The 26,148-nt window shown below is 36.8% G+C and overlaps 1 protein-coding gene across 6 annotated transcripts in view; it reads left to right on the top strand.

Annotated features, from left to right (window-relative positions):
* Nucleotides 1-23,771, top strand: part of LOC109405615 (MAGUK p55 subfamily member 7) — a 100,350-nt gene extending 76,579 nt beyond the window's left edge. For 2 of the 6 annotated variants that reach the window (XM_029858677.2, XM_062850561.1), the window contains exons 6-12: nucleotides 5,046-5,078; nucleotides 5,481-5,648; nucleotides 5,714-5,896; nucleotides 21,171-21,306; nucleotides 21,581-21,859; nucleotides 21,925-22,268; nucleotides 22,335-23,771. In XM_029858677.2, the coding sequence (XP_029714537.2) occupies nucleotides 5,046-5,078; nucleotides 5,481-5,648; nucleotides 5,714-5,896; nucleotides 21,171-21,306; nucleotides 21,581-21,859; nucleotides 21,925-22,268; nucleotides 22,335-22,511 (1,320 nt within the window). In that variant the 3' untranslated portion in view covers nucleotides 22,512-23,771. The remainder of the gene's footprint in view (nucleotides 1-5,045; nucleotides 5,079-5,480; nucleotides 5,649-5,713; nucleotides 5,897-21,170; nucleotides 21,307-21,580; nucleotides 21,860-21,924; nucleotides 22,269-22,334) is intronic. The other 4 variants (XM_062850562.1, XM_029858679.2, XM_029858680.2 and 1 more) reach the window with 3 other exon arrangements.
* Nucleotides 23,772-26,148: the final 2,377 nt, after the last annotated feature.

Genomic DNA, 26,148 nt, shown 5'->3' with positions numbered 1-26,148 from the left:
ATTTCAAAGCAATTGCCGAGGAAAATAAATTACCGAAATAATTCTTAAATAGATTATGAAAGCATTTTTCGATGAATTGGCCAAATCTATTCCCAAAAAATTGGCATAAGAAGCTTTCAGAGGAGATTTTAAATACATTTCTAAAGGAGTAATTCCGGAGAAGTTTTTATTAGAAATTTATGATAGTGACCGTAATAACCGTAATACCGGTAATAACCAAAACCAAATCAATTCCTATGGGAACTTCCGAAAATGACTCTGACGAAATTCCCGAAAGGACTCAAAGAACATATCGAAACAATAGCGAAAGTAAGTTCGAAAACAATTGCTTGCGAAGGAATTGTTCACAAAAATATCTAAAAAAAAACAAACAAATTTACCAAAAGCATTCTTGATGGAATTGCAGAAAAAGCTGCGTAAATTCCGAAGAAATTGCTGCGGGAATTACCAAAGGATTAACCGAAGAAGTTTCCAAAGCTGTAAACAAAGAAGTTTTCAATAGATTTTTTTCAAAGGAATTTCCACAACAATTTTGAAAATAAATGGAATTACTGAAGTATTTTTTCAAGTACAAGTTTACAAAGTATTTACTGGTAATATTCTCAAAGAATGTAAAAAAACATGCACGAATTTTTTTGTAAATTTAGAGAATCGGGCGATTTAAAAAAAAAAGAGATATTTCTATAGAAATTTCTGAAGTAACTCCTAGAATGATTGCTGAAAAATTCACATAGCGATTGTCTAAACATTTCTTATAGGAGTTACAGAGAGACTAAGCATTGATTACAAATATTTCAAAAAAAAATTGACGAAGAAATTTTCAGTGACTTGAAAAAGAGATGAAAAAGTTTTCAAAAGAATTACCGTCAAATGGGGTAACTTGCAACACTTTTCGACTTTGAAGCAATATCAGTGAAAATCTAAACATTTGAACCATCCTGTAAAGCATCGTGTACGCTAATTACCCAGAGTAGAATACTATGCAGCAATTGATTTATCAAAATATGTTGTCACCTAATCAGGAGGTGCGAAATACATGCTTGTTGCAAGTTTCCCCACTTGTGGGGTAACTTGCAACACAGACATGAAGTTAAGTTAGCTATCATTAAACAGCACGAACATTCTAGTGCTTAGTCGATTTGTAAATTTTTGATGTAATGAATGAAAAATGCATTGTTAAGATGTACACTAACCAATTGACATATAATTTTTCATGACAGGGTTGATAGTTATTGCAAGTGAGAGTATATCGTTTAACAGCAGATCTCACGTTCTTCAAATATAAAATATATGGATTTCGTGACAAAGTACGCGTAACAAAGTGTCAACAATGATAACACTAGTTTACAGCATTTTTGAACTCGGTAAGCTGATGATCATTTTTGGTGTAGAATCATGCCCTGAGTTCGAAAACGCGAAAGAAAAAAATTACAGTAGAGCGGAAATTTTTTCGACTTTCCATACAAGGTTGATGATTTGAAATCGATTTTTGTTCTATTTTTAAGCAAAGTCGCTCACTTCAAACATATCATTCTCCGTAACCAATGCTCCGATTGAGCTGAAATTTTTACTGTAACTTGCCTACATATGATATGTCAAATAAACGTCGAGAAAGAGTTTTTAAGTTGGTTTTTTCTTATTAAAAAAAAATACATTTCTTCAAAAATTTTTGGGAATTTTGCTAAAATTTAAGAAGATCGTCCCTAAAAATCGTCAATATCTTGAATTTCATCAATCTGACGCAAAACCTGTATTCAGATGATCGAATGGTATTGTATTCAGCTTTCAATTTATGGAAAAAGATTTAAAATTGGTTGAACAAAACGCAATATATTTGAATTTTAGTAAATTACATATTTCGAAAAGTTGTAAAACTCGATATTGAGCTAAAACTCAAAAACTGTTCTACTTTAAATTTTTTGAAAGTCGGTTTCGAAATCAGCACTAAATTGTGCTTCAAAAATTTTGGTCATTGACAGAAGTTTACGACTTTCATTTTATTTTGTAAACTTGTGTAATTGTCATTTCTTGAAAAGGTAGAGTGAGTCATCTTTAAGTAGTTTTCAGTTTGAAGTGATGTTTGACAATTTCAGCTAAAATAACATGATTGAAACACATCTATTGAACTTTGTAAATATCAAAGCCACTAATTTGGGTACTCAGCTGAAATAATTTAGACCATCTAGGTTCAGAATTGATGTTGGTAATTGTTTTAAAGCACCCATAAACTAAATTAAACTTTTAACAAGATGTAACATGAATAAAACTCCATAATATGGTATTTCCTAACGATGTTTGAAAATCACGTTCAAAAAAAAAAATGTAAAAAATGAGTTGTCATTTGAAAATGAACTCGTTACGTAATCAAGAATTGATCCGATTCGGTTATTTCTGTCAAAAATATCGTTAAATGAAGATAAATAATAGAAGGTTTTGTCAAATTTAACTGTTGCAAGTTACCCCATAGTAGTTGACGAATGAAATAATGATTTTTTGCATTATTTAGTCGATCAGTATATTAAACTTTTATCGTTTAGCTAAGCTTACTATTAGGTACCCTAACTGCAACCAAGGTCATCAGACTTATCGCACTTACCATAGGGGAGAGGTGAAACACGATTTTCATACTTGTTTTTATGGCATAAAATGAGCAAACCATTTTAACAGTGTAACTAAACAATAAACAAAGAAACAAAACTAATTTTTCCACTAAATCGATCCTCGGTATACATAATCTCTATAACCTAAATAGAAGGGCATACTAGTTTTCATTATTATTAGAAAATACTTCACATTTAGTGTATGTCATTGTGTTGCAAGTTACACCGCTGTTGCAAGTAACCCCGTTTGACGGTACCAATAAAATTTCCGAAAAAATGCTGAAAAATTCCTTCGAAATGTTTTAAAAAAATTCCCAAATTTATTACTAAAACTATAGTTCCAAAAGCATTACTGAAAAAAGCATCAGGAAATGCCTAAAAAATTTACAAATAAATTACCTCACAAATTGCAGAATAATTTTCAAAGAAATTCAAAAAAATCATTCAAAAGATTAAAGGAAATGTCTAAGCAAATTCCAAAGAAACTACTGAAACAAATCTCAAAAGATTTCAGTATTTTTATTAGTTTTATTCACGTGTTTCAAACAACACACTAGATCCGCTCCATAAAAGCATTATTGGTTCCACAAAAATCAGTATTTTCATTGAAATGTCCCAACTAATAACGGTAGCTGAAAAGCAGCTTATTCAGCTTAAATTTTTAAAATCAAGCGGCAATTTATTCATCTGCAATTATGTTTGTTGAGTTGTTTAGCGATTTTTTTGAAAATTTCTTTGGTCATTCGTTTGTAAATCTCTGTGACAATTTCTTAAAGAATTGTTTTAATACCTTTTGGAATTTTCTTTGGCAATTTTGTTATTTTTTTTTTTTCATTATTTCTTTGTACTGTAATCGACAGCGACATTGAAAACTGCTTCGGCTTTGAGGATTCCCATGATAATATCTTTAAAAATTTATTCGGCATTTTTTTAGGAATTCCTTTAGCAACTTGTGTGAGAATTCTTTCGCATTACCTTTTGAAAATCATTACGTAATTTCTTTTAAAGTTTGATAAAAAAATTTTTAGGAAACTTTTCTGGCAATATCTTTAAAAAATCTCAAAGTGATTTATTATCTTAGGCATTTCTTTAGAAATTTCATCATAATTCCGTCATGGTACGCAGATAGTCGCGTTCTGTAATTGTTTTCTGTAACGAAATCTCAACTGCTGAGCGTTTGGTAACGGGTTTAAATGAAATTCGGTAAAATAAACACCAAAGCAAACTTAACAGTTGAGATTTCGGTAAAACATTACCGAAGTCGATGATTTTTTTAAGTGTGTAGTTCACGGGAATTTCGCCGCTAATCATTTTTGAAAATATCTCGGACATTTTTTTTTTCAACTTAGAAATTCTCAACTGGAATTGCTGACTGAACTTGCAATGGAATTGCAGAAAGAGTTGTGAATTCCCAAAAAAAAATGCAATGGAATTTTTCGCTCTGATATTTATTTTTGCAATTCCCTATATATATGAGTCACTAAGGGCAATGTTGGCAAAATCTGTAGAGAAAAAACCTTTTTCGGAATTTGGACTTAATTCAACAAAAAAAAACATAGGGTATTGGTTCCCTTATTAGGCATATGGCTCCCATTTTCATCCTACGAAAAACAAAGGATTAAAGCACTGTTTGTTTTGTTTCTTATTTTTGTATTTTTTGTTAGAAGTGAGCACCCATGAAAACAAAAAGAACGGAGTCAATCGGTGTCGTAATCACTTGTTTTCGAATAGGATGAATATGGGAGCGTGAGATTACTGATGGCACACATACCCTATCAAAATATTTCAGAAACAGAAATTTTATTCAAAAATCTTCCCAAGAATTTGGTCAGCATTGCATCGGTAAAACCATCTGCTTTAAATTCTCACGCATATTGTATATTGGTTTTCCCGAAGAATTTCTCCAGAAAATCGTTTTCAGTGCACGAAATCTGCAATGTTTCTATGAAATATCTATCTAACCATCAGCAGGTCAAAAAGTATTGCATGCAGTATGACATTGATGTTACTTTTCGAACCCCTTACCATGTTCAGTAGCTTTCAACTTTAAAATGACACTATGTGCGAGTATGAAGTAGATAGCTGCACTCTTCCCTGTAATCTTCATCATCTTTAAAGCAACGACTATTCCATATTCTTCATTCTATCATCATTATGCTACCCCATAAATCAAATGAAATATCGAAAATAGTTACTTTTTTGTCTATATCGCGACTAACTTTCCTTTCTCTGAAATCGTGCTGTTCTGTTATCTAGAATTTGCCACTTTTTGCCTTCTTCATAATCTCTTTGTCTCGCTTCAACCTTTTCGATGGTTCATATTTTTTCATTCAACGCTTTTCCTAAATAAAACCCCTCAAAAAAAACGATGCTAGTGATTATGTTACTTTTGTCCCGGGAAAACTGTATTACTACAATTACCTAAAATTTGTTTTGCTGCGCCAGTGTGCTGGAGCACAGAGTGCGGAACCAATCGTAGTAAGTATTTCGGTTCTCTCCGTTTGGCCAGTGTCGCGTATGATTTTCTCGATGTTCACGTTTAGTTTCCCTCTGTTTTCCGTGTAACGATCGCATTAGGTTTTCGTTCTCCATTCAGATTCCACTCAGTTTGCAATTAGATTTGACAGGTTTTTCTTTTCGTTCTTGGTGCTGCCGACTTTTGTTCTAAAGGTTTATTGAAGTTATATTCTAACACTTGAGTTGTAGTGACAAATTTTTCCCATTAAGCATTCCGGTAATTTTCCGAGCACATTCTAAGCTTCATTCGATCGAATCACCTCTATCGTACTCAAAAGTTAATCATTTCAGATTTAGACCCACCAAATAGTGCATCATTCCCGAAAAAAGCAAAGAAATTAACTATTTTGTCCGAACTTACAGGGTGCCACAATCAAAACCGACGAGGAAACGGGCAAAATCATAATCGCCCGAATTATGCACGGTGGAGCAGCCGACCGGTCCGGACTGATCCACGTGGGCGACGAGGTGATCGAAGTTAACAACATCAACGTCGAGGGCAAAACGCCTAGCGATGTGCTGTCGATACTGGTTGGTTGCATCAGATCCTGATAATAAATTTTGAATCCCACTTATGATTTTTCTTTCAATTATAGCAAAACTCAGAGGGAACGATTACGTTCAAGTTGGTTCCCTCGGACGGCAAACTGGACCAGCGGGAGAGCAAAGTACGCGTGAAGGCGTACTTCGATTACGAACCGGAGAATGATCCCTATATCCCTTGCAAGGAGGCCGGGTTGGGATTCGGTCCGGGAGATATCCTGCATATTGTTTCACAGGTGAGTATTGTAACGTGAAATCAGTTAGAAATATTCAAATCTGAAATGATCGAAGAATGATTGTTTGCTTTGCAGTGCAAACTATCAAGCTATTCAATTCATACGTCTACCAGCGTAAATGTAGTCAATAGTCAAGTTACAATTAAATTCCAGTTCATGAAAAATTCGAAAGCTTACATCATAGGCTTGTAAAAAATACTCAGCATCTGAAATATTCTTTTTAGTTTTATTTCAACAGAACTTATATATTATCGTTCAATTTTGATCCGTATAGATTCTAAGCAACTCTAAACAAGCGTAACAGATGATAATAGGATCATAATAGTAAAAAAGATAATATTACGGCTCACTACAGAAATAACTTTGTGGTTCACAATATTTCCAGTTTTTCGTTTTAGAAGGGGGCATAGGCGCCAACTTGTGACGTAGTTGGGGGGGCGAAGCTCTCCAAAATTGGACAAAATTCAACTTTTTTTAGCCCAATGCACTAGTTTTCACTAGAAATCCTCTACATAGAGATGAGCGGAAGTTATATACGTCGATTCGGCAACGCTGTTTGTTTTGTTTACAACAGCTGCCAACACTTGCTACAAAGTTAGATGTTCAAACTTTGTGCGTGACTTCGTTGTGGTTCAAGTTGTTTTGTTTATATTTTCTATATGGTAGAATTTTTTTTTCAAAATTTTGTTGAAATAGCCGAGCAATCGAAGAAATCTGAAATTCATTGCAAAAGTGTTACGCTAATCATATCGGCAGAAGTGAAGTAAGAAGCAGCAATGGATGTTTTTTCGACAAGTTCAGCAACAAAAGTGTCGTCATAAGCATGAGCTTTTGAAAGCAGAATTAATAAATTTTTATCTTTTTACTAAACATACATATGCCGCCAATATCTCGATATTAAAAATAAATAATTTTAATTTATTTAGTTCCGATTGCAATACCGTTCAAACGACGCCTTCCTACGAACGATAAGCATGCTCATTTGGCTCACACTTTGACAGTTCTCTCTGCACGATTGGCTCACAATGGCCGCCTCCGCGGATCTCTATAATGTAGGATTACTAGTTTTCACGTGTATATGCCTGAATAAGATGAATTGCATCGATATTTTCCGCATTCGATTTGTTTTGAGATGCCTTGCCCCCCCAACTACGTCACAATTTGGCGCGTATGGAAGGGGGGTAATCTTATATGATAGAAATTCGATGTTTTTTTATACAACAGGTCCATGCTGACAGTGTCTAGGTTTCCGAACAATCCAGGACCTTTTTGTAAAAGCGTATCCATAAATTAGGCGGCATTTTTATCAGCTTTTGACATTCTCCTGCTCCCGAATGGTTCGTTTTATCATGAAAGATTCTGATTTTCCACTACTTGGGGATTACTCCTCACAGAAAGCGCGAAAAAACTGTCAAAAGCTATAAATAGCTCAAGAGTTATAATATCTCAATAGCTCAAGAGCTATAATATCTCTAAGACTAAAGTCTTAGCGAAAATCATGGGATTATCCTTATAATCGGGAGTAATAACGAATACGACCAAATGAGGAATTCCTCAAAGAATTCGTTAAAAAAATCTCTGTATGAATCCGGGAAGAAATATCTAAACGAAATTTGAATGGTATCCCGAAAGGAATCCTGGGAGGAGTCCAGAGAGAATTCCTGGGAGAGATCCCAAGAGGAATTTCAGAAGGCATTCCTGGAGGAATCCCTGAAAGAAAGAAACACCTTGAAGAATCCTCATATTAATACTTTCATGAGGATTCCTCGAAAGAATCTTGAAAGGGGAATCTCTGGGATATCTAACATAATCTTGGAAATATTCCTGAAAGGGAACGTCCATAAATTACGTCACGCTTTTAGGAGGAGGGAGGTTCAGTAAAGTTTGACAATCCATACAAAAATTTCAGAGCTCTCATACAAAAATTGTGTCACAGGGGGGAGGGGGGTTAAAAATGGGCAATTTTTGCGTGACGTAATTTATGGACGCTCCCAAATAAGAATCTCCGAAAAACTCATTAAAAGAAACCAAGAAAGAATCCCGGAAGAAATCTTTACAATAAACCTAGAGGAATCGCTGAAGCAAATCTCTGAAGTAGTCATTGAAGGAATCTGTAGGGTCCCCTGAATCCCTAGAGAAATCCATGCATTAATATTGTAGGAATTTGTGAAACCCTGGAGAAGGTTCGGGAGAAATTCATCATAGAATCCCTAAAACAATCTCAGAAAGAATTCCTGAAAGATTCATGGATAGAATCTCAGACGGAATCTCAGAAGAAATCCCTTGAGGTAACCCAGAAAGAATCCTAGAATGAATCACACGTGATCCTAGAAATAATCCTGGAGAAATACCTGGAGGAATCCCTGAAGAATCTCCATTCGAGATAAATCCTTGAAGTAATCCCCAAAATAAATAAAGGAGAATCTCTTAATTAGAAAGAGACCTGGACGGAATCCATCAAGTACACTCGGAATAAATCCCTTAAGGTTGAAGGATTCATCATTGACATAGCCATCACCATCGAAAATTCTAAAGCAGTTTTCTCGCTCTTAACTTGAATGTTTGCATTAAAAATGTATTCACTGTACTCATTCCTGCGTCAGTAATACAGCGAAGAATACATTTTCATTGCGGAAATTTCAACCTTGAACGAGAAAACTGCTTTCGAATTTTCAATGATGACGATTATGTCAATGACGAATCCTTCAACCTTAAAGAAACCGGGAAAAATCTCTAAAAGAATCTCTAGAGCAATCCCTGGAAAAATGTTGGAGCAATCCCTGAAAAAATCTTGATAATAATCCGAGAAAAAAGTCCCGAAGGAATTCCTGATAAAAATCCTGAAGGAACCCTTAACTCCTAAACTACCAAGGGTCCAAAAAAAGTCGGAAGTCCAACTTTGACAAGGCATTTCTCGGCCGTTTTTCAACCGATTTCAAAACTTTTTTTTGCGATGGAACCGGACAGATTTCAAGATCATCGTCCATTTAAAAAATATAAAATAGATTCGTCTACCCAAAGTTATTAAGCAAAATGCACTTCCTAGTTTTTTTGAGAGCGCATTTTTTGCGCACATTGATCAATAAAACAAAATTTAAAGCGATGACATATGGTTTTTTCGACTCTCAATCATGCGTACAGCTGGAGTAAACATGTTTATGCAAAATTAGTGATTTTTCAGTACACTGATATTTTACCTTAATACTCAAAAAACTGTTAAAATACCCTATTTTTCACATAAAATAAGCAATAAATCAAAATGCAAAGCGATGACATATAGTTTTTTTGGTCTTAAATTGTTCGTAGGATTGTACTCGACATTTTTTATGAACAATGAAAATGTTCTAATTACACTCTTATTTTGTTTTACCCGAAAAACTACGAAAATTCCATACTTTTTACACAAAGTAGTCAAAAAAACTAGAACATCTAGTTTTTTAGCCTTGAAATGTTCGTAGCAGTTTGGGGACATACTTGAAGAATAATAGTGATGTTTTCATTACACTCAAATTATGATTCACTCAAAAATCAACGAAAGTACCACATTTTTCACGCAAAGTGGTTAACAAAAATAATGCAACAATGCAAAGTAGTTTTTTACCTTTAAATTATTCGTGAAAGCGTACTGGACGTTCTTGATGAGTAATAGTGATGTTTTCATGACACACTTAATTTATTTTACTTGAAAAGCTACAAAAATACCATAATTTTCATACAAAACTGTCAGTAAAACAAAATTTAAAGCCATAACATGTAGTTGTATGGCCTTAAATTTTCCGTTACAATGTACTGGACCTGTTTTTTATAAAATGTTGATTTTTACGTTACACTTATATTTTGTTTTATAAAAAAATGTACGAAAATACCACAAAAAAACGAATAAGCTAAAATTTAAGGTAATGATATGTAGTTATTCAACTTTGAATTTATCGTAGTGGATTTATTTGAACAACCCTAGTGAACTTTTTATTACACCCATATTTTATTTCACTCGGAATACTAGGAAAATACCACATTTTTCACACAAAGTAGTCAACAAATAAAAATATAAGGCAATGCATTATAGTTTTTTTTGCCATGAAATTAATTGTAAAAAAGTACTATACTTGTTTGATAAACAATAGTGATCTTTCAATTACACTCGTTGTTTTCTAAATTTGTTAATAAAAAATCAAAAACAATTCAAATGAAGAGAACTTACTATGCGCAGCATATAGTCACATGTTGATGTACCTTAAAAAATATATTTTCACACAGAAAATTATTTTTGATAGCTAAAAGCACTGAGATTTTCACTCAAGTGGAATACTGACTCACTTTGTTATTTATAATTTTATGAAATTATTCATGTTTTGATACAATAAATTAACCTTATTTCAACCTCAAGGTTAATATTATTAAACTAATTTCATACGGCTTTTCCCATTATACTGATACTCTTTGCGTTGCAATCTGTAATATTTTTTGGGATTTAATATGTTTTTCAGAGCACTATCAAAGTTTCCCCAAAATGAAAATGTGATTTTCGCTCATATGAAAAAAAAAAAAATATTGATCACCCAAAACAATTAAAACTGTCCAATCCTTGCATTGCAATTATAACTGAGACGCCAGTATTTGTTTTAAAATTAATAAATCAGGAAAAATACATGGAATAATATTACGGAAATTTTCTGCAAAACTATCAAAGCTACCCCGTTTTACTTTATTGCTTCAGAAACTCTTCTATATAAATGTGTTGTTCAGAAATTCCCCAAAAGGTGCATTTATATTATAGGATATCTTTCAGAGATTCTTTCAAAATATTTTGTCGTGAGTTCTTTTCAAAAATGTTTCAAAAATATTCCAGAGATTCCTTCAGGGATATTTTCAAAAACATCAAGGATGCTTGCGGAATATATTTAGGGGTTCTATTTCTCGATGATTTTTTAAAGAAAACTTTTGAAATATTTCCGTGAATTATTCCTTTGGGTTTTCATCAGAAATTCCTCTAGCGATTGCTTGATAAATTTTTCTAAGGAATCATTTAGAAAACCTTCCATAGATTTTCTCAATGAATCCATCAAAGAATCATTTAGAATATTGTCATATTTTTTCACGAATCTCTTATTTTTTGTCCTGGAGCATTTTCGAAGCTTGTTTTGGCTTTCTCCAGTTCTCTCAAGTTTCCATCCTAGTTCCCATGCAAAATGTTTTTCTTTTATTTGCTCCCATTAATAGTTCCTTCCGTGGTTTTTTTCGATATTTTTTAGAGATTTTCGATAATTACTTCTGGAATTTCTGCCAAAGAGTTCTCCGATATTTCTCCTGAATTTCTTCGCTGGTTTTCATCCGGAGTTTCTCCCGGGATTTCTCTTAGAGATTTTTAGAGTTCTTTCATGAATTTTCCAAATATTTCCTACCAGAGCTTTTTTTCCGAGATTTCCCAGTTCCAAAACCAGGATGCATTGCCTTATATTTTTATTTGTTGACTACTTTGTGTGAAAAATGTGGTATTTTCCTAGTATTCCGAGTGAAAAAAAATATGAGTGTAATAAAAAGTTCACTAGGGTTGTTTGAATAAATCCACTAAACTACTACGATACATTCAAAGTTGAATAACTACATATCATTACCTTAAATTTTAGCTTATTCGCTTTTTTGTGGTATTTTCGTGCATTTTTTATAAAACAAAATATAAGTGTAACGTAAAAATCAACATTTTATCAAATACAGGTCCAGTACATTGTAACGGAAAATTTAAGGCCATACAACTACATGTTATGGCTTTAAATTTTGTTTTACTGACAGTTTTATATGAAAATTATGGTATTTTTGTAGCTTTTCGAGTAAAATAAATTAAGTGTGTCATGAAAACATCACTATTACTCATCAAGAACGTCCAGTACGCTTTCACGAATGATTTAAAGGTAAAAAACTACTTTGCATTGTAAGCCATTATTTTTGTTAACCACTTTGCGTGAAAAATGTGGTATTTTCGTTGATTTTTGAGTGAATCAAAATTTGAGTGTAATGAAAACATCACTATTATTCTTCAAGTATGTCCCCAAACTGCTACGAACATTTCAAGGCTAAAAAACTAGATGTTCTCGTTTGAAATTTAGTTTTTTTGACTACTTTGTGTAAAAAGTATGGAATTTTCGTAGTTTTCCGGGTAAAACAAAATAAGAGTGTAATTAGAACATTTTCATTGTTCATAAAAAATGTCGAACACAATCCTGTAGTGTACATAACGAAAGTAAATAAAACTGTGTTTGAAATTTAACGAAAAACTTATTCGGTTCAAAGTTGTAAAATTATTTCAGTGCATTTGCCAACACTGATAGTCGACATAACGAATCGGTGGAATGACAGATGCACCGACAAAAGGGAATCCGACGAAGCAAGCCAAGCTTCAGGCATGCTCGGTTTTGTTTGACTCGTCCTTCTTTAGACAGATTTTGGAACGAACGGACGTGTTCGTGCGTCGCTCCGGCCGACGGCAGGTTTTGCAGCCTTTTTGGATTCACGACAATGGCGTAGCCGGTAGGCGCCACGCTCCCAGGATGTTGTAAGTATTGTGAAAAACTTGGACTTTTGAAGAATATAAAAGAAAATTATGAGGAAATCAAGGAAAAGTGTGTGCTATTGCCAGTGTAATATGGCGTGCGGGTTGAAAATGTGCTTTTGTCGGTGGGAGAGATCAAAATAAACAAAATTAAGATTGTGTTAGCCGGTGCGAGAGGACGCCGTGTGGAATAGTTTGTACGCAGTTGCGGGAAGATGCCTAGCAAAAATATGTGTTTCGCCGGTGCGAGAGGACGCCGTGCAATAAAAAATGTGTTTCGCCGGTGCGAGAGGACGCCGTGCAATAAAAAAAATGTGTTTCGCCGGTGCGAGAGGACGCCGTGCAATAAAAAAATGTGTTAGCCGGTGCGAGAGGACGCCGTGCAGAATAGATTGTACGCAGGGGCGGGAGGACGCCTAGCAAAAAAAAAAGTGTTTCGCCGGTGCGAGAGGACGCCGTGCGAAAACAAAAAAGCATAGGAATGATTTGTTTTTGAGTGAGAGAGTATGGAGATAGAAAGGTGGAAAGTTAAGTTGGATGATCAGTGAAGAAGAGTTTTGGGATCTTGAAGTTGGGCTGAGTTAGGATTACTCTTTGACAAATGTCCATTAAGTTGGGATTGGTTTTGGATTGGATGTGTGTGACTTTGGATTTGGAATAAGTTTTGATGAAATTCGTTTGAATAGCGATTGGATTTGGTTTGTATTAAGATTGGGTATGAATTTAAATGAGACTTGACTTATATTGGATTAATTGAGCTTTAATTGGAATTGAATTGGGTTTTAATTGAATTTTGATTTGAACTGAGATAAGAATTTAATTGGATATGGATGGGAATGAATCACTAAAATAACTAAAACGGCCGCTATGAAATTAACAGATAGCGCCTCCATAGCTTTGTGTGTTTGACGTAACTCGACTGCTGTCATTGTGTTATCGTCCATATACGGTAGCGCTTTTGTTTTGATGCGGTGAGTAGCGGAAAAGTCTGCTTCAATGATCCATTGATTTGGATTTTTACTGGATCTAAATTGGATGTGAATTGAATTGAAATTTGATTTTGATTGAATTGAACTGATATTGGAGTTGCACTAGATTGACTGGTTCAGCTAATGATCGGATTTAGATTAGGTTAGAATTCAATATGATTGGAACTGAATTTGGATTGTATGTAGATTGGATTAAGATTAAATTTACAATTTATTTTGATTGGATGGAAGTTGGTTTATATTTGGATAGAAAATGGATTGCAATTAGATTGGATATGTATTAAAATTGGATTGTATTTATATTGGTTTAATTTGTATTGGACTTTAATGTGTTTGGATTGAAACTAGATTGGATTTGAGTTTGATGTGGATTAGATTTGTATTGTTTTCTTTTTTGGAATTGGATTCAATTTGGACTAGGATTGGATTAGGTTTGGGGTTGAACTTAGATTGGATTTAGTTAGGAGACGGTTTGGAATTGGTTCGGATTTTTGACTGGATTTAGATTGGATGAGGATAAAATTGGGTTTTCATTTTGAATGCATTGAATTGGATTTGCATTGGAATTGTATGGCAATTGGTTTGGATGTGGAATAAATTGGAATATAATTTTGATTGAACTGGAAATGGAATAAGTTTGCATCTTGGTTGCATTTGGATTGAATTTTGGATTGGATCCAGGCAGTACATGGGTTGAAAGTAAATGCGGACTGTTTTTCTATTGGATTCCGATTGAGTTTTCATTAATTTACTATAGAGAAGAAAACATACGGTAATGAAAAAGGGAATTGAAACAAATCATTTGGATTGGAAAATAAAAAAAAAATAAACAAATGTGTAGTTTAGTGTTATATGAACTATGCACTGTGCATGTAGTCTTTGTTGCATATAATTCCACAACAAGAGTAGAGGAGGGGAAGAATGTAGTGTACATAACGAAAGTAAATAAAACTGTGTTTGAAATTTAACGAAAAACTTATTCGGTTCAAAGTTGTAAAATTATTTCAGTGCATTTGCCAACACTGATAGTCGACATAACGAATCGGTGGAATGACAGATGCACCGACAAAAGGGAATCCGACGAAGCAAGCCAAGCTTCAGGCATGCTCGGTTTTGTTTGACTCGTCCTTCTTTAGACAGATTTTGGAACGAACGGACGTGTTCGTGCGTCGCTCCGGCCGACGGCAGGTTTTGCAGCCGTTTTGGATTCACGACAAATCCTACGAACAATTTAAGACCAAAAAAACTATATGTCATCGCTTTGAATTTTGATTTATTGCTTATTTTATGTGAAAAATAGGGTATTTTAGCAGTTTTTTGAGTAAGGTAAAATATCAGTGTACTTAAAAAATCACTAATTTTGCATAAACATGTTCACTCCAGCTGTACGCATGATTTAGAGTCGAAAAACCCATATGTCATCGCTTTAAATTTTGTTTTATTGATCAATGTGTGCAAAAAATGCGCTCTCAAAAAAACTAGGTAGTGCCTTTTGCTTAATAACTTTGTGCAGACGCACCTATTTTATATTTTTTTTAAATGGACGATGATCTTGAAACCTGTCCGGTTCCATCGCAAAAAAAAGTTTTGAAATCGGTTGAAAAACGGCCGAGAAATGCCTTGTCAAAGTTGGACTTCCGACTTTTTTTGGACCCTTGGTAGTTCGCGGGAGTTTTTACTCCCTCAGTAGTTTAAGTGTTAAGAGAATTCCTGAAAATATCTTTGCAGAAATATTTGAAGGAGAAATCAATTAAGAAATCCCGCAAATGATCCCGGGAGAGATTCCTGTAGAAACCCTTTAAGAAATCTCTGCACCTTGGATTCGGAGCATTCAATTAAGCAATTCCGGGAGAAATCTGTAAAGAAGTATCGGAAAATTTCCCTGGAAGTATCCCTGAAGAAATTGATGGTGTTCAAGTTTTATTAAGATTGAATTGAATCAATCGTTTGGGGGTTTCAAAGCTAAACGGAAGCACCTACGGAACATGGAAGCCGAAGCTTGAGACAAAGGTGCCCAAAAGGCCGTTCCCAATTGAATCTAGTCTAGTCCAGGCTACACATACACAGCCATTCATTGAAAGAATCCTAAAAAATTAGAATCGGCTATTTCGGCACCAACATTTCAAAAGGGCGTAACTGCATTTTGAAACAAATCCCTCTTTCACATCTGTACATCGTATTTCAATGCCGCCATGCAAATCACCGCCAGTATTGGAAAAAAGAGCAATTTCTCTGTCTTTTTCGTGGGAATTTCGTGGGAAACTTAAAATATGACCCACAGATGTGAAAGAGTGGTTTGTTTCAAAATGCAGTTACGCCCTTTTGAAAAGTTCGTGCCGATTTCTAACATTTTTCTTGCCATTATGAATACTTGCAGTACATCGAAGATGCATTACAAGTATTAAAACGGCCAGGCCTACTGTACAGCGTTGTTGATTCTACAAAACAATTCTTGAGTGGGGACATCTCGAACCAACCACTCAGCTTTATAAAAAACAAATTCGTAAAAATCGGTGCGAGTGATGTAATCAAAAATGCAAATGGCACTTTCTACCGTGACGTTACAACGTTTTGACGCCTTTTCTGACAGATTTTCCACTATAGCTCGTGAACTCGACCGTAAACCCTCAAATATTTATGCATATTCGGATTCCTTGTAAAATTTGTAAAAGTATGATCTGTTGAACAGTTAGTTTTCAATGGGAATGAATGTTAAAAATGGGAATGAGTAGCGTGACGTTACAACGTTGTAACGTCACGCTACTAAATCTTATTTTTAACATACTTTTCCAATGAAATCTACCTGTTTACAGATTAAACTTATTGGAAATTTTACAAGGAATCCGAATATGCAAAAATATTTGAGAGTTTACGGTCGAATTTACGAGTTATAGAGGAAAATCTGACAGAAAAGGCGTCAAAACTTTGTAACGTTACGGTAGAATGTGTCTAATGTCACTCCTTGGACTTCATTTTCCAGGGATGGAACAAAGATATTCTCCGTACCCTGGCACTTCAGGCCTATACTTAAGCGCCATCACTCGCTCTCTAAAATGCAACTATGACTAGTGAAGGTAGTGCAACATCAGTAGTCAACTGACATGACTGATGTTATCCAGCTCTAGCCTATGAATTCGAATCGAAGACCGTTGGCACTACGTAACAGGTGGATGCTACAGAGGGAGAAAGAAGGCGCGTTAAATGTTTCCCAAAAGATCGAGGAAAAACATGTACATTTGTGTACCGATGCAGACGTTGACGCCCGGGGGATGTCGTTACTTGCTAACGAAGATCTATGATTATTCCCGATACACCATCGTATAGGGTAATTCGCCAATTGTTGAACGGTTAGTACTGACATTTTTGTTTTCGTTTATTTTTCCGTGCATAATTCCACTTTACTTGAAAAATATCCAGTGAACGTCTAGATCCACTCATACCTTATACTTCCCATTGAATTTAAATTCCCTTAAATTCCATTTTCTAAGAGAAAATAGAACATTTATATGGGAAGTCTGTTACCCAAATTTTGAACGCTTCCTTTAGCTAGCTCAACCTAATGTTGGACGATACTCGCTAATTGTTGAACGGTTCAAGCTTTGTTCGTAATTGATGACGTATAACCCGACATCAACCTATCATTGACCTGTTTTTATTTTGGATACCAAACCCAACATAAACCCTACAGTTGTCCGATGTGGGTCTAACAGTGGTCCAACATTTGATAAAATTTGACCCGGCTTTGACCCGACATCCGAAAATTTTTCACTCTGGCGGAATTTTTCCGGGTTTTTCGTCATTTGAGCGGCAATTTATTCAAATGACAGGGAATCGCTTCATGACACATGACATCATGAGTAGTTTTTACATCTACTTACTGAAAAGATTGACTAGAAGCGAAAACGATTCAATAAAAGAACGCCTTTGAAAGCCCCTGAAACACTCCTGGATACCCATGAGACCCACTCAACCCCCTAGAACACCCCTACCATGACTCTGAAATCCCTGCAAACTCGTGGATCGCTCCTAAACCCCTCTGGAACGCCCTGAAATACTTCTGGAACCACCTTAAAACTCTGAATCCATCTGGAACACCTCTGGAACGCCCTTGAAACCCATTGAAAACCCCTGGAACCATCCTGAAGCCCTCTGCAACACCCTTGGAACATTCCTGGAACGCCCTTGAAACCCTATGACATGCACGATTAGGTAAAGTGGAAAAACAATCTGACAGTCATGCTAACATCGTAGGTTATGTCAGTGTTTAACAATTGGATCCTAGATGCATAATGATAGTGTGATAAGAAAAATATTTTTTACAAATGAAATTACAATGAAAATGTGATTTTAAACAATGTTAAACTGTTAAGGACATCCTTCCAGTTCTTGTAACTATGGTGTGACTTTGATATTTATGGCCGATTTGCCAGCAAAGCTTATTTCGTAAGAGCAATTTTTTAACCCTAGTCGTGCATTGGGGTCATTATGACCCCAAAACGTGCACTAGGTCAGCGAGGTGAGCGCAAGCTAATTCACGAAGAAGGTTAAAATTAATCTTAAGAACTGTGCAGTTTTCATGTCATCAGCGGTACAAAATTTGCAATCAATATTTTTGACGTAAAATATGTATAATTTTGTAACTTAATTGGATCAATATCGTGACACACATGTATACGCATCTACATCATACGTTTACGTTGAGCGAAAATTAATTAAGCTAGATTTATAATAAAAGTTTCAGAAACTGTTCAACATTTGGGTGGTGTTCAACAATTAGCGAATTACCCTATTTCTTGAAAAATAAATCAGAAGTTACTGAGCGGATTCAAGAGTGCGTACTGTACGTCAAGAACATCTTTAGAAGAACTCTCAAAATGATCCGATCGGACCATGAGGGTGAGCACTGAGTACCTCAGTACTGAAGCTTTGTATCGTTTCAGTCGTCAACAATATATCACCCAGTACTTGTTCACAGCGTATAGAATGAAATTTTGGAACGTTAAAATCGCCCGCTAGTGTAGATGGCTCGCTGCATGGTTTTGGCCGCACAGTTGCCAACAACGGTACACCTTATGTTTGAGAAAGCTGGAGAAAGTAGCTCATGGATAACATTCGAGACAGCTAACGAAAAGATGACCGGGAGGAACCAATTCGGTCCGGCGAAACCGTCATCAAGCAGTATCTGTCTCGCACTACCGTGGGACAGGATTCAGTCTTTGCTTGAAAATCTGACTTTGAGGAAGTCGTTCCCTTGCCCAAAGACCACAAAACCGTTGATTGCAAGTGGGCGTACCAGAGGAAGATGGATGGTGAAGGCAACAGCATCCAACACGAAACCAGACTAGTAGGCGGTCGCCCAAGGGTTCAGTCAGACATATGGTACGGATTACGACAAGGCAAGCGACAAGGTGTTAGACCCTTGTTGATTGCCGCGTGAAGGAAGCTACAAGTGAGTCACAAATCAGCATAGCTGTACGGAGAGTTAGAAGGGACCAAGAGACAGACGACTGGGTTTAAGCCCAGAGCGAGGTGCGAAAAAGTTTATATCTCGTCGATTTTCTTTTCGGATTATTCTGGGAAAAACGTTCGATAAAGGATGCCTAGGGCTAGCATGTACATCAATAAAGGCAACCGAAAATGATGTGTCGGTCAAGTTATTAATCAAAGCGAAACTCGATGAAGAGAAATCGATTTCTGTAGATACGCCCGCATTATACTAAGTGCGATATATGGACTCAGGGCCGAATCTGAGGGGGGGCGGTTGGTCCAGGGCCCCGGGCCCCCACGATTCCTGGGCTGCTCGGAAGTAATAGCACATACCGCTTTCTTCCGCTGATGTGAAATACGGTCTTAGCTAGGCATGCAAAGAGTAGCTCTGGTTACAGATGTTATAGAAGGACGTTGACGAGACAGCTGCTAAATCAATCATCGTCCGGGAAGGTAACCAGAGCTGCACTGCTATGAGCCGAAGGAGGAAGTCGAAGCACATTGATACGTGGCTCAACTTCATTCGCGACCTCATGAGCAGGAACGCTACCCATACTGCTCTACTGAATCTCTGAGGCCCTGAAAAATCCTGTGTCACGAGCAAGATCAAAAGGGTATCTGGACATCTAGTGGAGCTTCATTTTCAACTTTTCCGTTACTGCTAGAAAGGCCGAGATACAAGCTATATCAAGATTGAAGCCAGCTAGAATTAGTCCCACAATCAATACCAGCAAGACGAAATACATTATCGCTGGTAGAATGGACCCACATCCAAAAGTAATGTTGCTAGCAAGAACTTGATAGACGATGGAAAATTTGAAAAAGTGGAAGTATTATTTTTGAAAGTTTAGTGACGGCGATGATGATGTTACCCGCGAACTGAAAAGGCGTCTTGCATAGCTGTGAATCGCACTTTCTACGGCCTCCACAACCAGCTAAAGTCCCGTACTGCCGTAACTCTGCAAAGTGACGTAAGCAACGTCAACCATTTTGGCACATTTTTTTGTTATTAAGCATCAAACTGGTTATCATTGTCCAAGTTTTTTTCTCATAATTGTAAGATTAGGGCTGGATCTTGCATCCTAATATAGCAGGCAAACCGAAGTGTAATTATTTCACCAGATATACACCAAAATATTTCGAAACTTAGAATGGCGCTTACATCACTTTGCAAAATAACGGCAGCGTATTTTGCAGACGAAGCCAAACTTCGCGAAGATTCAACGAAGCGAATCGTGGCCCACCAAATGTCCAAGTAAGATCCTTAAGAAAATCTGGGAAAAAAATAATCAAGGATTTCCAGGAGACATTCCTATAAAGGAAACCCGGAAATAATCAATTAAAAAATTTCGGTAAAAATTCCGGATGAAATCCACAGGATGAATCAATAAAGAAAGTTCAAGAGGAATCTCTGAACAATAAATTACTAAAGGAAACACTTCAAACATGAGTCTAATATCAGACGACTATAGGAAAGAAAATTTAATTCTCTTTCAGGTGCGCTAAGATCCGGTAGGTACTTACGAACAATTTATGTGATTAATTTGAGGAGCTCTTGCTATGCCTCCGGCGGGCGATCTTCCGGATTTTTTGTTAGCTGGCCAATCCGGTATCTGTCGGCATGGGCATCAAGAATGATGATAATGGAAGCCAATGCAAATGGAAAATAGCAACTTCTAGTCTAGTCTAGTCTAGTTAGAGTCTAGTCTAAGAGCAAAAAATGAGTAAAATTTGACGACAAAAAAATGACTTTTTTATGTAAACAAACGATTTTGCACTTATCTCACCAAGCGCCTCTACAATTGAGGGTAATTTGGATTAGCCTATTGGTGATCTATTGTAAAACAAGGCGCAGGCGGCACTTTTTTTTTAACCGTTATGTGTCCGACAAACTTTTTGCTTTTTTCTACACCGTGCTTTTTAAATGGGCGCTGGGTACCCGGGTACCCTGTCGGCCACATAAGGGTTAAACAGTAATTTACGCACTATATACTGAATTACTAATAATACAAATGGAAGAATCGTGCAGTTTTTGCAGGTTCTGGTAACTTTAAAAAAATGTATGTTACGTTTGCTTCCAAAGATGAAAATCTTTCGTTAACTTACCTCACATTTGATTGAAGATGCTGTAGTATTTGATTCTTTCAAGAGCGCGAGGTATCAATCAATGGTGTATGGTGCTTCTATACAGTCTTCACTAGCTAGTTCAACCTATCAATAAAAAAAAACATCCATATTTTATTAACTTCAGGACGATTCCTACTGGTGGCAAGCTCGGAAAGAAGGCGAAAAGACAACGAGAGCCGGTCTTATTCCTAGCCGTGCACTGCAGGAAAGGCGAATCCTACACGATCGCACTCAAAAGGAAACAAACGGCGAAGCCAAAAGTAAGTTTTGTTTCTTTCTCATTATCATTATTAAATAATTCTTTCTGATTATAAGCGCTAATCAATCATCCATTAATAATAATTGGCAATCAAGCATAAAACTCGTTCACCACTAACCCAAATGTCTTTTCTTGCGCTTTTCCATACTCATTCATTGCCATCCCCAAACAAATTCGGATCCACCACTGTATTTTACAAACTCATATCTATGTGCCCATGTGTGTGAACTGTGAATGTCTTGCCCGCATGATACGCGCGTGTGTACCATTATTAGAAGGTTCATGTGCCTCCATCTGTTCGACACCACCGGGTTCGCCCAATCCCAACATTCCCTGTCGAGGGCCGAAAACTAAAAAGATTATGTACGATACAGCGGAGAACGACGACTTCGACCGGGAGATGATCGCCACGTACGAAGAGGTGGCCAAGCTGTACCCCAGGCCCGGGGTGTACCGACCGATCGTTCTGATCGGAGCCCCCGGTGTCGGAAGGAACGAGCTGAAACGCCGACTGGTGGCGCGGGATCCGGAGCGATACAAGAGCTGTGTGCCATGTGAGTTGTGGATAACGGGGTTGGGAACGTTTATAGGGAATACTTATGATCTGCTTCTTCGGTAGATACCACTCGACCCATGCGTCCCGGTGAAGTAGCCGGACGGGAGTACCTCTTCGTGTCCCGTGAAAAGATGGAAAGCGACATTGCCAATGGGAAATTCATCGAGTACGGCGAATACAAGGGGCATCTGTACGGGACGTCGGCGGAAAGCGTGAAGACTATCGTTAACGCAAGCTGCGTTTGTGTTCTGAGTCCGCACTACCAGGCGTTGAAATCGCTGAGGACCGCTCAGCTTAAACCGTACATCGTGCACATTCGACCACCGCCATTCGACCAGCTGAAGCAAACTCGGACCAAGGCTCGCGCTCGGTCAACGTTCGACGAGACCAACTCGAGAGGATTCACGGTAAGTTGGAGCAGTGTTTCATGACTTCGTTTGAACGACTCACAATTCTTTTTTCACCCGAAACAGGACGAAGAGTTCAACGAGATGATCAAATCGGACGAGCGGATCAACTTCCTGTACGGCCACTTTTGCGACGACGAGATCGTCAACGGTGACCTGACGGAAGCGTTCGAGAAGCTCGTCCACCTGGCCAACAAGTCCGAAACGGAACCGCTGTGGGCTCCGGCCAGTTGGGTACAATGAAGGCACATCTGCTCTGCCGCCGCAAGTGCTGTCGTGACTGCTACTGCTGCTGCTGCTGCTACTTCTACTACTGTTGCCACTACCGATGCCGCTGCTGCCGGGCCGGAGTTTGTTGAGCTTACTTGGGGAGAGCGATCAGAAGGTGTTCGTAACTGTAAACCAATTGAATAGTTCTTTTTTGTTTTTGTTGTTTCCGCTGATAGACTGGGTATTGGGAGACGTCCTACTCCCTGGAACCGTCTATGAATAAGCGATATACGTTATGTGCCGAATATGTGCTAGGAAGAACGCCCACCGCGAGAAAGGCGTATGGAAGTTAACGAAAAGGCGATTAGTTGTTAAACTAGACTTTAGTTGAAATATTATTTTATTTTGCTGTTTCATAAATTCATAAATGGTAAATATGATGTTTTTGACTGTTGCAATCTTTCGAGGCAGTAAAACCATTTTCGGGTTTCTTGAAGTTCCATAACGAATTGTCAAATAAGTGTAACGACTTCAGGCTTACCAGTTTCTAGGATATCCGGTATGATTATGAATTGGAAACGACATAGCATTTTAGCTGTTAAAGAAGATTGCCATCGTCAGAAACATATCCCCATTTACCCCTATAAACAAGAACCACAGTTGTAGATCAACGTTTTAGATAAGTTTGTAGCTCAATTATTTTCCATGGGTTGAGAACTTCGAGTTCTCAACGTCCCTCAGACTACCAAACGTCCATTCTTAGAGTATTTATATAGGTTTGTCATCGGTTTGTTCGCGCTAACATAGTTTTTACTTTTTGATTCAAACATAGGTTCAATTTCATCAACCGACACATACACCCAAATAATGTGCAGTTGGCAATAAGGAAATGATTTGACTTGCTTCTAAATGATTGAGTAATTTCTCCCTTGACAAGAAACGTGCCTAATTTCGCTTAAAAATTGATATGTTTTACTAGAAATCACGAGATTAATCGAAACAAATACCTTCTGGTAGGTCACGTTTGATTAGTATTCAGATTCAATGAACGATAAACAGTAAAAGGATACGTTTCACTGCCCATTCAGAGTCAGTTTGGTTTATGTAGGTAACACGAACAAACGTGGAGTAAACTTCGCTGGTTGATTTCTTGAAACAAATAAATCCTCTGTTTCTTTTGTGACCTGCTTTTGATTCTTGTTTTTATTTTTCATCGGACATGTGAGAAGTTTCTTGAAACGGTAATGATTGATATTTTGCACATTTGAATAAACTAAGATTTTATGTTCTGTATACTCTTTCTATGTCATTTTTATTTTCCAGATAAGTAATATTGGTAAAGTTCATTATAACTGTAACCAGGGATGCCATTTGGGGACGTTTGAACTCTCGTGAAGACTTTTAAACACATTCAAAAACATTATCTTATCATTTTCGGTTTATTTGAATTTTTCGCCAACCCATTGAATACTATTCTAGCAAGACGGGCTTGATGGTCTAGTGGGTACCGCTTCTGATTCATATGCAGAAGGTCCTGGGATCAATACCAGGCCCGCCCCTTTCCTTCAGCTTTGTATCTTTCTATATACTCTCTCTCACCTCTCTACGTACACAACTCATGTATATTCATGTTCATAGCCATCGCTAGAACAAATACGGGTTGAAAAATTCGTTTCCCTTCCTTCCATCTTTCACAGTTAAGTGTCAACCTGTCAGATAACGCCTACGAGTTATGCAATCAAGCGAACTGTGTCACATTATCTCCAGAGTAACAAAGCACTACCTTACGCCTGGCATCAACGCACCAATGTGTGAACCCTCTGCCAACCATATCCCACCAAACTCCGATATCCGCATGATTTTTTTGCAGACGTAGAGGTATATTCGGTCTGCAATCATAACTTTCTTCCTCTTTCCCACATTGACTTGCAACCTGACGTGACAGGCGCCATTGACACCTGAAAAAATAGAAGATCACCAGCACTCACACACTGCAGATGCCTGTTAGTTCAGTGATTGCTTTTGAATTCTGTTCGGCAACTCTTTTGAAAAGATCCTCGGCATTTGTTCTGGGAATTGAAAATACCTACATCATTCCCTTAGAAAACTCATTCAACACTTCTCATAGGATTTCTTTCAGCATTTTCTCTGGGAGTTTCACCAGCAAAGCCGTTGGTAACACCCTTCGTATTTTATCCAGCAATTACTTGTAAAGTTCTTTCGGCAGTTTTGTTCAAAAGAACCTGCGACATTTCTTTTTGGAATTCTGCGTGTTATTGAATTATAAATTCCCAAGAGAAAGAATTTACAATGGAATCGCCTAAACAGATTTTGAAGGAACTACCGAATGGCGATTTTACAAAAGCAAAAACAATTGCCAGAAAAAATCCTAAAAAAATTGAGGAAAAAAGAGTAATTTTTGGATGATCTTCCGATGAAAGATTCTTGGCGAAGAATCAGGAAGAATTAAGGACAGAATCCATAGAAAAATATATCGCGTTATGGATCACTTAGAAGAATGTTGACTTTGGAAAAGAATCTCAAAAGGATTAACATACCTCATAGATTCAAACCGTACACTATGTCAGAGCTCTGACTAGTGCTGTTCCCAAGGTAATGCAACAGAAAGGTGAAGAAAACAATTTAGTTCGAAATTCGCTCTGCGCTGCGTTGCTATTTACCATTTTGGTCAATGCGTTGCATATCTCGCGTTATGAATCACGTAGAAGCACAGACAAACAGACGTACCGTGATTTCGGGTGAAATTGATCACTTTTCGCAGTTTTTGGTAAATAATTTTTGAATACTAATCGATATGGTTACATTCAATGCATTAAAACAAGTACGACCATGGTTTTCATCAATCGCCGAGCTTGAAAATTCTACTGCAAATCATTTTATTACAAAAAATATCATTTGAAATAAAAAATCAAAAATTTTACTTTCGGGGTGAAATTGATCAGTCAGTGGAATATTGTTGTAAGTGCTGAAAATATTTTTTCCACCTGCATCTACCACCCCAGAATGCGAAAAGCTATGCAAAACTTTTACGAGTCTACTAATTTTTTAATTATTTAAGTTTAAAGTTTAATAAATTTTAAGGAAACGCCTACAAGTATGCAATGCCCATACTAAATATGGTATAACTTCCAGAAAAGTACAATTTTATGCTTAAATTTCAATATTTATAGAACTTTTGATGACGAAATCGGGTTTAGCGAATACTTGTCAGCTAGAAACATTTATTCGAGTATTCATTACATTTGCGATACAGCTACGGTAACAAAAGTTTGAAAGTGTCTTTGAAGTTCGCCCAACACGCAATTTCGAAAAATATCGAATTTTATACAGAAATATGTGTTTATGTGGCTGTAAAACATGTAAACTCATCATTCAATAACTCTTGATCCAAATGATGAACATTTTTTACAAATCATTTTAGATTTAAAGCGTTATTTTTAACAAATAAAAATGGTCCTCACGCTGATCAATTTCACCCGAAATCACGGTAACACTCTGATAATTCTCATCGTACACCGATTTAACGGTCTTTTTCAAAATTTGATAGTTGGCCAACTGCTCAACCGTGACGCTCGCATAGTTTTTGTTCGGGTTTGACGTTTGCTCACTACCGCCACCTAGTTGGTGGTCGGCCAAACTTAGACCTTTT

Source organism: Aedes albopictus, chromosome 2 (assembly GCF_035046485.1).
Source record: "Aedes albopictus strain Foshan chromosome 2, AalbF5, whole genome shotgun sequence".
Lineage (NCBI taxonomy): Eukaryota > Metazoa > Arthropoda > Insecta > Diptera > Culicidae > Aedes > Aedes albopictus.
Note: the sequence above shows the minus strand (reverse complement) of the source record. Positions and strands in the feature narration are given on the sequence as shown.